This window comes from Budorcas taxicolor, chromosome 3, assembly GCF_023091745.1.
Source record: "Budorcas taxicolor isolate Tak-1 chromosome 3, Takin1.1, whole genome shotgun sequence".
Taxonomy (NCBI): Eukaryota; Metazoa; Chordata; class Mammalia; order Artiodactyla; family Bovidae; genus Budorcas; species Budorcas taxicolor.
In genome coordinates this window covers 7543432-7558365 of record NC_068912.1, presented here as the reverse complement: position 1 = coordinate 7558365, position 14934 = coordinate 7543432, and the positions used below count along the sequence as shown (strand labels likewise).

Below are 14934 nucleotides of genomic sequence, written 5' to 3'. Positions count from 1 at the left end.
ATAACAGAGCTGTCTCCAGTTCAAAGAGTTTGGCTTCATTCATGCCCAGGCTGTCATCGTGTTTGCCGAAAACGTGCTTTGTCTACAAAGGCGAAGTGCATCCTAGCTTGCTGCCCCCCTGAGCACCTTCTGTGTCTCTGAGTCTTGCTGGCGTGTGCATCTGCCTTCACGTCTGCTCCGTCTGTTTTAATTCTGGTTCTCAGTCCTTAGGTTCTTCTACATGTGCTCAGCCATCTCTGACTCAGTACGACCCTGTGAACTGTAGCCTGCCAAGCTCCCCTGTCCATGGGATTCTCCAGGCAGGAATACTAGAGCGGGTTGCCATTTCCACTGGGGTGTTACGTAATAATAAATGAAAAACTCAGAAATCAGAGGAGCTTTATGTGTGACGCATCTGAACTAACAGGACCTGTCTTCTGGGAGGAAAATGCATAGCCAAGCAGAGTACATTATGGGTGCTGATTATTGACAGGAAGGATGCCTGCCTCCCCTCCTAAGCAGATGTTAGGAACCTCTTGTGCCAGTCACTGTGCTGGCACTGGAGTACCAAGATGTGGTCTTTGGTTCCTTCAAGAAGCTTCAGTGTAAACATCATCATGTGAGATACGTGCTATGGTAAAGGTGAGCCCAGGGGTGTCAGCAGCTCAGATTTGCAGGCAATGTGAGCAGGGAAGCCTTCTCTGAAGCAAGTCTTCAAGGATGCCAGAGGTGTCACCACAGATGCAGGGGCAGGCAGATGTATGCAACTAGTCCTGAAGAGCTATGTAGGTCAGGCCTCTGGAGAGGGATGAAAGCAGAAATGCAGATACTCCATGCTGAGGAGTTTGGGCTTTATCCTGAGGGCAGTAGGAAGCCTTTGAATGGTTTTTAAAAGGAAATACCAGGATGTTGTCTGTGTTATTAAAAATGCTGCTTTTTTTTTAGCAGAATAGACAGTGGGTTGGCAGTAGGTGAAGTAGGAAGCAGAGAGACCCTAGGTGAGTTGCAAGACACCAGATGAATAGTAAGGACCTGTGGACTAAGGCAGTACTGTGAGATTGAAGAAAAACACATTCCAGAGATGTGTCAGGAGATGGACTGCAGAGAACCTGGTCATGATGACAGATAGGGGAGAACAAAGGAAGAAGGAGTCGAGGGTGTTGCCCAGGTCTCTGGCTTGAGTGGACATTGCACCCTTTATCAAGAGGGGGCTCGGCCACTCACCACAGCTAGAGAAAATCCACATGCAGCAACAGAGAGCCTGTGTACCACAAGAGACCCAGCACAGACAAGAAATAAGTAGAAATTAGTTTTAAAAAGGAGAATATGAGGGAGGGAGTAAAGCTGAGAAATTCTTTACTTTGCATGTAACAAATCTTCTGTGTAAGAGTAAAAAGATAAAGCTACATTTTGAGCCATGACATTAATATTTAAAAACTGATTCGGGTATAAAAGCAAAAAGATTTTGTAATCATTGTGTTACTGTAAGTGCATTTTTAAAAGACTTAAGAAAATTTGCTGTGGTAGACTTATGGTTACAGTCTATGCTTAACCATTTGGAAAAATGCAATTGACTGCATAAAAACTTCCTATTTATAGTTGTTAAAAGAGTTTGTAAATATTTGGATGGTTTTGCATTAAGGATTAAGCAAACATTAAATAACATACAAATAGTTTCTTCATGGCACTCATTTTCTATTTGTTTATTGATATCTCCTGCCTATGAGCTCCATGAATTCGGGGGCTTTTTTCTGTCCTGTTACTTGTACCTCTGGCTGCTGGGACAGTGCCTGACCCCCGGTGTGCACTCTGGGGGATTGGCTGACTGATGGAATGAATGCATGGACACCTCGGCCTGATGGAGAGGGATGGAAAGTGGATTAGCTGTCACCAAGGGACCTAGATAATGAAACAGTATCTTAGTCTCTCCATAGGTGGTTGGCATTGCTGGTTCCCTAAGTCTTCTCATTTGGAGGTATTAGGAAACCTCCCCACATTTCCCTGGATTAGAAGCAGACTTACTGCTCTGATGAGGATGGAAATGATTTTTTCCTGTAACCTACAAGTTACCAGGAAAGATGTACTGCCCAGTGCTAGCGTGGGGTCCACGTCCTGCCCATGTCCTCCCTCCAGCCTCTGGAGGTCACTCACAGGAACGTCAGTGTTTGTACAGCTTGCGGAAAGTGCCTCCTGCATTGTGGTTTTCATCGGAAGGAGGCCTTCTCTAAGCACTGATTAGAGCTCTGTCTGCAGGGGGTCCTTAAACAGAGGTTTCCTTGTTGGAGATTTGAACCTGAGCCATTTTCAGTGCATTTTTCTGTTGTTCTCCCTATAGGATCTTCTACGTCTCTCATGATTCCCAAGACTTGAAGATCTTCAGCTATATCGCTCGAGATGGTGCCAGCAATATCTTCAGGTGTAACGTCTTTAAATCCAAGAAGAAGGTAAAGGGGCTGTCATTGGTCATCTCTTCCTCTGATGGAAGCAGAGTGTTCCCAACATTGACCTGCCTCCTTGCTGATGAAGAGGCAAGATTTGGAGGTGGCTATTTGAATGCAAGATATAGGGCACCTCTCTCACTCGTCAGCCATTGCTTGTACATAATGAAATTCTCTTTCAGTTTCATTTGAACTTGGTACTTAGTTGTATGCAAACGACTGGAGAGATCGCAGCCACTGGAAAAGTGCTCTGGAACACAGCAGGCAGACAGCACCAGGAGTGATGCTTATGTTGGTGTGTGGTAGGAAAGAAGGCTGCCACTCACCGAAGTCACCCTTCATCATAATTCTGTATTCTGATCAGTGACCTCCAAATATGACATGGTGGGATCTAGTTAGACTTTGTGATGTTGGTTGTCCTGGATGGTTATTTTGATGCAGTAACCTTGATGCTTGAGTAAATGCAACCTTTGCAGTTCTGTAGAGACAGGGTTCCTCTCTATCATGCCTCTAGGAGTCTAATGCACAAAACTGGGGTTAGGAAACATGAGCTGTAACCCCTCTTCTCTCCTGGACCCCTCAATTATGTTATGAGGGTCAGTATCCCCCTTTGATCTCAGCTTCCCTCTCTATAAAATAAGGAGGGGCATCAAAACAAGCATTTCCTAAAATGTACCCTGTAAAACATTTACCATCCAAAACATTTAATATGTTAACATTTAACATATTAAAACTATTTAATTTAAATGTGCTAGAAAGTCCTAAGTTAGAGAAATCCCTTTAGCTTTAACCTAGCATTTCTCAAACTGAACTGGCCATGAAATCATATTTTTTTCCATGTATATGTGTTAATGTCCTGGGAATTACTTTTCTGTAAAAGAGAATTGGAAAGTAATATTTGTGTCTGTAAGGTCCCTGACAGGTAAAGGTGGAATGGTAAGATTCTTACCACTCTAGACACAAACCAGTGACCCTGACTTTCTATGAGGGCTACTTCTGAATTCTCTCCTACTTGTCCCTTCTTTGATGCCATGTGATATCTTAATGCATCTTATGTCCTAAGACAAATAGATTGGTGGGTACTGTGCCAAGTGGGGATAATAAGAATAAAACATGACAGGGTTGAGATTTACTGTAATATTATGTATGTCCCATCTCCCACCCTGGCTTCACAAAGAGAATTATACTTTGCTGATTCAGCCTCTTCCTCTAAGGAGATGTGTGCCCTTACCCACCTATTCTCAGGGTTTTAAATGCAAATCGTGGAATTGAAGGGAAAGAGCCAGAACTGGAAAGGTAGAAGGAAAAAAGGGCAGGTTACCAGATTTCACTTTTAGGTAATAGTACAGTTGAGAGGGGGAAAAAATGAAAGTAGGATATGAAAGAACTGATAGAAAGAGGAGGAAGTGTTGCAGGAAGGGGGACCCCTTCCAGGGCCCGAAACTGGGCTCTTGTCTAACACTTAGAAATGAATTGTCTGAGGAGACACATGTGCTGACAAAGCAAGAGATTTTATTGGGAAAGGGCACCCGGGTGGAGAGCAGTAGGGTAAGGGAACCCAGGAGAACAGCTCTGCCACAGTGGCTTGCAGTCTGGGGTTTTATGGTGATGGGATTAGTTTCCGGGTTGTCCTTAGCCAGTCATTCTGACTCAGAGTCCTTCCTGGTGGTACATGCCTTATTCAGCCAAGATGGATGCCAGAGAGAAGGATTCTGGGAGGTGGTCGGACATGTGGTGTCTCCTTTTGACCTTTCCTGAACTCTTCTGGTCGGTGGAGGCTTATTAGTTCCGTGTTCCTTAGCAGGACCTCCTGTCGTAAAACAACTCATGCAAATGGTTACTATGGTGCCTGGCCAGGGTGGGCCGTTTCAATCAGTGTGCTTCCCGTAACAGAAGGAGAAGGACAGAAAGAAAGCCAGAGGGACTGGAGATGAGAATCTAGGGGTTGGGAGAGGGAAAAGCACTTGTGTGGTTTTGAGGTGCAGTGGGGCTCGGAAGGAAGGAAGGGAAATGCACAGTGTTCCTGAGACTTAGAAACTGGACCGTCTGCAGGGCTCCTCAACAGGAACAAAGACTAGGATTCCCTGTCATTCATTTTGAGTGCTCCACTCTACATTAAGTTTTGTCCAGAGACCGGACTGTGTGAATCTGGGACTTTATTAAAGTTACAAATACCATATTTTAATTTACAGAGTGCTTTAATGTTTAATTTTCCAAAAAATCCACGTGGAGAAGTTAAGATGGTAATTTCCATGGGATAAGTAAATTGAAAGATTAAATGACTTGCCCAAGGTCCCATGAATAAGCACTGACTGGCTAGACTCAGGGAGAAATGTAGAATGAAAGGATTTTGAGCAGGAACTCTAGGTAAAGGGGATCGTTATGTTTGCTTCGCCATCTGATCTGGTACAGCAGCGCAAACACAGTGGGATCATCCAGCCCTTCTGCCAAAACCTGAGTCTAAGAACAATGCCCACTGGAACTTTGATCTTGAAGAGAAGCACAGAATGAAGTTCTTATTACCCAGGGAGAAAGGAGCAGTCATCTGGCCCCCCTCAACACCAGTTTTGTCCATGTCTCAGAGCTAATGCTGACCTCTGGCTCTTTTATTTTCTCTGTCCCTTTTTCCCTCACCTACTGAGACTCTTAACTCTTCTGAGCTGGTTCTCAGGCCCTTTGTTGGCCTGTAGCCACATGGCTGAAGGAACTGTTTACAGACAGCCTGGGCTGTGAGCCCCATTGCTGCTGAACTATAGGTGGAAGGGCTGGTTTCCACGCCAGGAAAGAAAAGTGAATTAATTGTTCTGCAAAGGAAACAGAGTCGGGGAGGAGTGGGACCACGTCTGCAAGGTTTTGCAAGCTTACCCTGGTTAGTCTCCAGATCTGGTAATTTCCTTTCTTATAAAGCATTTCTGATTTGGGGAGATAATAGTTAGCTTGGGAAGGAGTTTTAATTGGCAAATGGTAGGAATACTTAAGAGGTGAGGGGGAAAGTTCTAAATACCCTGAGTAAGTGTGTCTAGTAGGGTTGTTTCTGGTTGTTGTGGGTCAGTCAGGAGGTCTCTTGACTGTAGCTCAGCAGTAAAGAATGAAGAATGCAATGCAGAAGTGGCAGGAGACGTGGGTTCAATCCCTGCCTTGGGCAGATCCCTTGGAGAGGGGTCTGGCAACCCACTCCAGTGTTCTTGCCTGGAAAATTCCATGGACAGAGGAGCCTGACAGGCTACAGTCCATGGGATTGCAAAGAGTCAGACATGACTAAAGCAACTGAGCACACACGAGGAGGTCTCTTGACTGGAAACCAGTGGACCTGGGTGTTCTCCAGAGCCTTTATGTTGATCATAGTGTAGAGAAACCTTCTATGAGCTCCTTGCTATGTTAACACTTGGTTATTGCTCTTCACATCATGTCATGTCCCCAGTGTGTCCTCATGGCATTTCCCATGACGGGCTTCTCATGTGGGTGAGCCTTACCTTATAGTTCACCATGGGAAACGTGATTGTCTCTTCCATAGTTAATAACATGGGTAGGCTTCTCAGATTGCCTGGCAGATGACCTCCCTGCACCTGGCTGCCAGCACCATGGTTATTCTGTGCCTGTGGATCTTCCTTTAGTTACCCATGTAGCCAATGTGGTTCTCGTCTTTGGAACTTTAATCTTAAGCTGATTTTTTTCGGTTGGGCCTTCGTCAAAAGTAAGGTAGCAGAATATTGTAGGGAGATAATATACTATCAGCCATTCATCCATCCTTACATTGTTAAGTCAAATAATATCCAGTCAGTTTCGGTTACTTGCTATGTGCTCGTGACTGTTCTAGACTCTTCATTTAAATTATCTTACTTTGTTTCTTCAGCAGCCCTGTAAGCTGTAGGTCCTATGATGTGCTTAGTTTTATGGATGAGAAAATAGAAGCTTAAGGGATGTAACTCATCATAAGTGGTGCAGAGCCTTCCCTCGTGGTTCAGTGGTTGGAACTCTGAGTTCCAGCTGCACGGGGCTCAGGTTTGATCCCTGACTGGGGGACTAAGATCCCACATGTAGCTCACCACCGCCTCCCCCCGCAAAAAAAGTGGTGGAGTTAGAACTATACCTAGAAACTCTTGACACTGGAGCTTACCTCCTTCACCACCGCATTTTATTATCTTCATCAGGAAATTGCATGACTGAGGAATAACCTATTTCTCCAAGGTCTACTCATAAATGAATTTTACTGTACTTGTTACTGGGGTATGAAGAGCTCCTTAACTCTGAATGGTCCAAGTCACTTTGACACAGATTTTCCTTTTTTTCTCTTAATATCTTTGTATGGTTAATCCTGACTCCATTTTATAGTGGGAGAAAGAGAGGGCCCAGGAAAGTAAATACCACTGATCACACAGTGAGTCAGCAATGCCCCTGGGATTAGAACCTAGCTTCCTGCTTCCTTGTCTAAGCTTTGGCCGCTTGACTCTGTTACATAAAAGTCATAAAATATATGTGAGCCTCTCTGCGTCTGAGTTTCTCCAGCTACCAAATAAGATGAAAGGCATCCCAGGAATGCTGATCTGTGGGTGTGGAGTGAGGTGACCTTAAGGAAACAAATTCCGTGTGACTAGGAGGGATCACCAGGATTGTAATGGGGAGATCCCAGCACTGTTCAGACCAGCGCCAGAAGCAAAGGGTTGGAAGAGGGTCTTCTCCTCGCCCGGAGTGTTAGTGACACTTCCTAGCAACATGGCTTTCCCATTTCCCTCCTTCGGGGATGTAATGACAGTATTCATTTGCAAGGCCTTTTGCCTCCTGCGAAGCCTCTGTGTGTCTCTTGATCCCTCCCGTGTAGTGGAGGTCCCACTCCTGTCATACGCTCCCAGCCGCAGGTGGATGTGGCTGTCTGCCCTGACTAGGTGTGACTGTACTTAGTGCATCGGCGTGTGAAGTGCTGGTGATTAACAAGAGCCACAGGAGTCTCCCCATTATCTTCACGGGTAGCTCCTTGAAACCGTTCTGCCTGCAATCACGGCTCAGTTGGTCTGGGTTAGGAGAAATCATCTCCTCCTGTAATACTGCCACCATCGGGTCAGGGGCCACAGCACAGAAGGTTAGCCATCCTTAAGGGCTTGGCATGGATTTTGCACAGTGATGTCAGTCGTGTGCTAAAGAATGAGTGCTTTCCTGGCCAGGTTCAAGTTAGGGAGGAGAGATGGGTCCTACATTTAGGGAAGGAGGCTCTTTTTTATATTCTAAATGTTAGTGTGAGGTTGAGTTGAGAAGTCAAAATACAGAAATCGTAAGTCTCAGAATTCATGTAGTCCAAAACTCTTTGTTTATGGAGAGGAAATCAGTACCTAGAAAAGTAAATTCACTCACATGTGCTCATCTAGGTGGTTGCTGATAGTACTGAGGTTGTAACTCGGCCTTCTTTTCTCTATGCTGCTGTGGTTCATGGACTAACAGAGTATAAGGAAAAAGCCAGAAGTCCATTGGCAATTCTAAGGTCTACTATCTCCTGTCAATGTTTAAAGTGTAAACCTACTTTGAAACTAAGCTTTCTCCATAGTAGCAGTATTCTGGTGTCCAAGGCATTGCCTTGATCAAATTATATGATCAAGACCATTAAATAACCTGTTAGACAGAAACCTAACCCATTTTTCAGTTCAGAGCCTTAGTTTGTTGGGTCTTCCTCTACATACAGTTTCAGATATATTTTCTTGCTTCAGCATTGCAGACTCTATAGATTGAAATCACTTGAAAAATTTAAGCTTAAATCTTTTACTAAGGTTCAAAAAACACATTAAAGAAACATGAACTTCGGTTCTATTTTTGCTGAGATTCTGTGGTGTTAAGGTCAAGAGAAGGGCACTGTACTTTCTTGCCGTGATAAATGAAAAGAATGATAAACCTGTGAGTTATTCTAGACTGACTTACTGGGCTGAAGTTTCTTAGAATTCAGACGCACTTGGCAGATAAATCTCCAGCTCTCAGGAGAGACAGAGCGGCAGGGGAGGGGATGTATGCTGGGGTAGAGAGCTGGTGGACTAAGAAAGGTGCTTACTTGGAGGAAGTGGGCCCCCAGTCCTCTCTTCTTTCCCCGTCATCATCATCGTATACCCCTTGCATTTTGAGCTTCTAGTCACTTTGGGTTTCCCAGGTGGCGCTATTGGTAAAGAACCTGCCTGCCAATGCAGGAGACATAAGTTTGATCCCTGGGTCGGGAAGATCCCCTGGAGAAGGAAATGGCAACCCACTCCAATATTGTTGCCTGAACAGAGAATGGGGGAACCTGGCAGGCCATAGTCCATAGGGTCGCACAGAGTCGAACACGACTGAAGTGACTTAGCACACACTAGTCACTTTCCTTACTTATCTGATGACTCCTTTATGTATTGCCATGAATTGTGAAGTAGAGAGCACTTTTTCCAGAATGGTGAAATTCAGAACGCTGCCACAGTTATTTATTAAATCAGCTGTAGAATAAGACTAACAGTAATTACCATTCTTTACATATATGCAGCACTCAAAAGAGTCCCCAGATTTACAAGGACCAACCAACAACAAGATGGCTTAAAATGAAAACAGAAAATAAAATCAGGATTGACTATTATTTTCCTATGGGCCAGTAAAATGCAGAAATCAACCTTCTGACTTCTATCTTTCTAAAGGTACCATTGCAGGCTCTTGTCTGCTTTTGAGTAGATAGCCCACTCTCACTGAGAATATAGTGTTGTTAATATTTTCATGATTTTTGCTGCAGTTCATCAGAGATGAATGCCGACTACCAATACAGTTGGTACCCACATTAAGCATACAGAAGAGACTAGCTATTTCTTGCATCTTGACTTCTGTGTTGGATTGAGGTTGGAGGGAGGAGAAAGAGGGTTTTGTCAATATGATTAAATAGATGATTTAAAGAAACATTTCTGGGTGCCACTTGGGCAAGTGCTGTAAAGTTCTAAGACAGCTTCTTACCCAGTCCTCTTCTTATGAAATTGCCTGTAATTGGCACCCCTTGTGGGCTTCAGTGCACTATCTGCAGCCTAGAACCACTCTGAGGTTAGATATGCCCTCTTAGCTTTGAAAACATCAAAGCAGCCATATCCGTTCTAATCTTGACAACTGAAAGTCCACAGATACTTTAGAGTTGCTAACACAAAACTGGCTTTTGGACGGGAAGATTTGATCCATGTGGCCAAGTACTTTCAGTGGCTTATGTAACACTGAACTGGATTTGTACAGAAATAATACAGTGTAATGATGCTTTTTTTTTTTTTAAACCTAGCAAATTCCAGAAAATGGTCATATCCTAGAGCTGAAAAAGGCTGCCTTCCGAACATGCTGGTTATTTGTTCTGCTTCATCCCTGGCTACCTTCATGTATCTAAAACCCCAGTGTGCTTTCCAAAGGTCATGAAGTGTGAGCACTTGCTTCCTGGTGACCTTTGCGGGCCGTTGGAAGGGGTTTTTCTTAAACCTTTTCCTTCTTGAGTTAGACCTGGTTTATAAACTGTACATCACAGCATGTGTGATTCCTGCATTACAAGGTGCAGACAGAACTAGTGTTCTTGCTTAGAAGGCTAGAAGATCCCGTCACCACGTGGGGTAGGCCTGGCAGACAGGCACCAGCGTGGCCATGGGAGAGCAGATGGTATCAGTGATGGGAGCTCCTGCCAGGTGTGGGTTGGGCCTCCGAGCCACCTGCAAGTAATGTTCCCCCAGCAAGGTCCTTATATAGAATCTTCTGAAAGTAGACTTTTCACTGGTGAAGGAAGAGGAGCCTAAAAGGTCAAGAGACATCTGAACTCACCTAGCAGTTGTGAGAGAAGTGGGAGTAGTCATCCAGCCCCTGCTAACTGCTGGAGTGGTGAGTGGGCAGGGGCAGTCTCTTACATATATATAATCATTCTGTGAAGCAGATAGGGTAGCTTCATTGTGTATTCAAATGCAGAGAGCTCTTCATGAAACATGCTACTACTAAGTCGCTTCAGTCGTGTCCAACTCTGTGTGACCCCATAGATGGCAGCCCACCAGGCTCCCCCATCCCTGGGATTCTCTAGGCAAGACTGTGTCCTTTTACTGTGAATGGAAATACAGCCTTCACATTACAGAGGAGTAAAAGATAAATCAAAACGTTATTCAGCCCTGAATGTGCCAATCCAGAACTCTTACTCAACAATTTCCTTGCAGCAGAAACCATCTCTCCAGCTCAGACCAAAGATGATTTGGCCCAGTTCTTCTCTGTTGCTATGGGGACAGAGAGATGATGACTTTAGCCCTTTTGATGCTAACTTACCTACATTAAGAGTCAATTCCCTTCACGTCTTCATGTTTCTGTTATTGATAAAGTAAGCCCAGCCTTTTCTGAACTACTGTTTGTTTTCTGTCTTATTTCCCCTGTGGTGCAATGAATTCCATATTCAGAATAAAACATTTCTTGAGCACTTGGTATATGCCAAGCACTGTGGAAGGGGCTCTCATGTATGTTAGCCATATATTTATTTCTCTATGAGGCAAAAGAGAGAGTATAAACATCGGTGATTCATTTCAGTTGAAGTTTACAGAGGTGTTTTGTAGTGCAAATGTGAGGAAGGGAGGCTAGGAAGGAAATGGGAGGTGGGGAGTCATTTCTAACATAAGGAAATCAGGACCAGTGAACTGTAAGTCTGCATTTTCCACTTTTTCCAGGGAATCAGATGATAGAGGCGAGGGCCAATTGCTTATCATGGTAAATGTACTAAAATGTGAAAATGAGACATGGAATATTAAATATTAATATGAGTATTAAACATTAAGACCAGCTACTTCCTTACAACCATTGCGGGCTTGTAAATAGTTGGCTGAGACTGCCAACTCAGCCAATAGTTGGCTGAGACTGCCAACTCAGCCAATAGTTGGCTGAGTGTATGTCGGATGATGGTCCCTGATGAAGGTGAGAGAATAGGGATTTGAACCAGGGTCCAGTTTCTGCAGACGCTCAGTCCTGAGTGAATCTCATCATCTGTTGTCAGCTTGATGCATGAGAAAGGCAGGTCCTCTGAAAAGTCATTTCCCACCAACTACAGCCTCTTACTTATATTGGTGTGTTTCCTTCCAAAGACACGTTTAGAAATCCTGTCCCTTCTCTGGTTTACCCCTCAGACTCAAGGACACTTGTTTGAGGACCCTCCCATTTTTAATATCATCTTAAGAGTTAGTTAAGGGATGTGTCTGTGACTTACAGATTTGGAGGAATTAGTAACATGTCCTCCTTAGGAGAACCTGAGATTTTAGAGCAACAGATGTAGTAGTAAATTTGGAACCTTCCGTATGGCAACCTACTCCAGTATTCTTGGCTGGAAAATTCCATGGACAGAGGCGTCTGGCGGGCTATTGTTCACGGGGTCACGAAGAGTCAGACAGGACTGAGCGATTGAGCACAGATCTGTTTTTAAGAGGGAAACTGGGTCTCTGATAATTATACTGTTGGGAAAAGACTAACTCAGCCTTTGCAGGTACTTATGCACTATGATTTATCTGGGTTAATTTATGTAAAATAAGGAAGTAATGGAATTAAATACATAATCTCTACATATCATTTAGACTTACCATATTTTATTTCTAGACTTCCCCAAATCTGCCCTTTTCTGTCGCTTGTAAAGATGCCTAAGAGAGCAAAATTTCTGAGGGTCAGAAGAAGGGAAAGGGGCAAGGCTGTGTGTAATGGACCCTGGCTGTCCTTGGTAGGCAGGTCATAGCGTCTCTAATGTTCGGTAAACTGGGAATGAGCATTGCTGTGAAAGATTAACCACAGGCAGGCAGTCTGCTCTTATTCTCTTAAAGAGAATATGCAACAGCGGATCTAAGGCCTGGGGGGAGAACTCTTTTGAGTAGAGCAGACTCTTCTCCGTTTTCACCCGAGGATTGAGCTTCCTGGCTCAGCCTCCTTATCAGAACACAGCTTGATTGTCAAAGGAAATGGGAAGGCTGTGGGGCACTTGGTCTGGATTGGCTAGGGACTGTGCCCTCTAAATCACACTTTTTTATATATTTGAGAAATGAGAAAGATGGAGGCTTCTTGCTTAAGACCAGTGCCTGCTGCTCCTCAACTTCCAGTGCAGAAGGAGTTGTTGTCTCTCGGATAGTACAAACCTGTGGTGGGAGAAAGGGCCTCAGCCTGACCTTTGGAGAACAGAGGGAAGTCAAGTGTGGACATACAGGACAGAGGCTCTGACTCACCGCTGGGTGATGGGGACCCTGCAGAAGTCACTCCCTTCTTCCTGCCTCACTTGAGGTAGCCATCATCCAGACATGTCAGGATGCTCCAGGTAAGAGATAAGAACATCCCTAGGGTTTGCATTGTGGACTAAAAGGGGTTTGAGCTCTAAGACAGTCACTTCTAGGAAGTAGTTTGGGAAACATCAGAAAGAGAAGAAGTTGACTGAGATCTGAAGTAGGTATATGATGGTGATTGGCTAAGATACCTTTTCATGAACATGAATGCTCTAACCTCAGATGAAAAGAGGGGACATAGACATAATGGAAGGCTTGGGAAAATAGTAAGGGTAGCTATTTGGGGACTTGACACCTAGCAGAGAATGAATTAGAGCAGCAGTTCCACACATGGGGTCTAAGGCAATTAGGGGTTCCTGGGCATAGTAATGGAGAAATATGAGCTAATTTCAATATTATGAAAAGCATAAATGAATCACACGTTTACCCTCAACAAGGCCTTACAGGCTATCAAAACACTGGACTCTCTTTTTGTCTATAATTGAATTGGTTTGCTGATGAGAAGCTCTGCCTGACTGCTGATGTTACCTTGTTTTGTTTTGTTTTGTTTTTTCCCCAACGTGATGGGTGAACTGATGGTGTCACTGGGTAGTCACAACTGACCTGAAGTCAGATTATCCAACATGTGATTAATTAACTCAAGGCATAGAGTGACAGCCACAGTTAAATACTCCACAGTCTGTGGTGGCAGAATGGTTGGGGACCACTTTTGTAAAAGGAGCAGTGACCTTCAGTTTCCCATCCTGAGTTCTTAAACCTTGCACAGCTCTCACTGAATTCATTCTTGGTCTTTGAAGGAAAGTGACAGCAGAACAATTAGCAAATCATAATCAGTTGTCTACTTTGGAGACCATGCCCTGAAAATCTTGCGTGTGGCTGTTCCTCCTAGCCTGTATGGGCCCCTTAGGACTCCTTTCAGGAACAGGCTCTTTTGTCCTGTCCCCTACTGTCCTGAAGCTCCCATAACTTTGACCATCTGATGCAAAGAGCTGACTCAATGGAAAAGACCCTGATGCTGGGAAAAATTGAAGGCAGGAAGAGTAGGGGGTGACAGAAGATGAGATGGTTGGATGGCATCACCGACTCAATGGACATGAGTTTGCACAAACTCTGGGAGATGATGGAGGGCAGGGAAGCCTGGGGTGCGGCAGTCCATGGGGTCGCAAAGAGTCAGACACGACTGAGCAACTGCACAACAACCAGCACCTGTTGTCCTAGCTAAGGAGTGGAATACCAAGAGCTAGGGTTAAGCGCAATGCTGGGGCAGTTAGAGGATGAGGTTAAATAGCAAGAAAAAGAAAGTAGCAAAGGAGTGGACCCAGTGAGCGATGTCTTTAGAGCAAGGCTGGGAAGCTCAGCTCAGATATGGTTGGCTGCCAGTGACGTTCCAAGGGATCTGGACTCTGGTCCTCAGCTGGTTCTGCTGTTTAGACCATGGCTTCTCAGTCCTGTATCTTCACAGCCCATGGTCTGCAGGAATACCAGGGAAACCCACCATTTCTAGCAGGAAAAAGAAAATGACAGCTGAGTTACTCTTCATGTGATGAACCCATGAAACATTTGATCATGGTTGCCAAAAGAATTCTGAACCGTATCAACCACTGTTGTCAAACTTGGGAGGTAGAATTGGGCTAAGTCCAGAATTGGAATCTTTGCTATCTGTCCAGTCAGTTGACTGATTGTTTCCAAACTGTGGTGACAGTTTCTATTTTCTGGAGTAATTGAGGGAAGGGAAAATGTTTTTGCATACTTCTTTGTGAGTATGTGCACAGCCAAACAACGTTAGGTTTTTCCATCTCTTTCCCTTGCTGGCTTCATGGGTGTCTGCATGCCTTCTGCATATCCTTTCCCACCTCGGCCCTTCTTGTGTCCTTGTAGAGGGTCTCCACAGCCTTCATTCTCTTCTTTCCTTTATCCTTCCCAGAGCCAAGCTATGCGAATCGTCCGGACGGTGGGGCAGGCCTTTGAGGTCTGCCACAAGCTGAGCCTACAGCACACCCAGCAGAATGCTGATGGCCAGGAAGACGGGGAGAGCGAGAGGAACAGCAGCAGCTCAGGAGACCCAGGTAGGCACGATCCCTGCTGTGGATGCGGAAGAACAGGCAGGTGGGTACACAATGTGGGTGGTGGATCATTCCCCCAAGCCCAGAGCAACCACTTCACCTAAAAAACATTTTCTCTGTTTCTCTCTAGATTCTGAGTTTTCTTTAAAGAATGTGTGTTACTTTTATAACAGAAAATTAAAGATGTTTAAACTATCAAACAAAGAAGCATTT

General features: G+C 44.6%; 1 protein-coding gene across 1 annotated transcript in view; it reads left to right on the top strand.

The window, feature by feature from the left end:
- The window catches only part of NOS1AP (nitric oxide synthase 1 adaptor protein), a 352882-nt gene that overhangs the window by 290942 nt on the left and 47006 nt on the right, over positions 1 to 14934 (top strand). Inside the window, 2 exon segments of the mRNA XM_052637474.1 lie at positions 2315 to 2423; positions 14583 to 14724. Coding sequence (XP_052493434.1) covers positions 2315 to 2423; positions 14583 to 14724 — 251 coding nt within the window.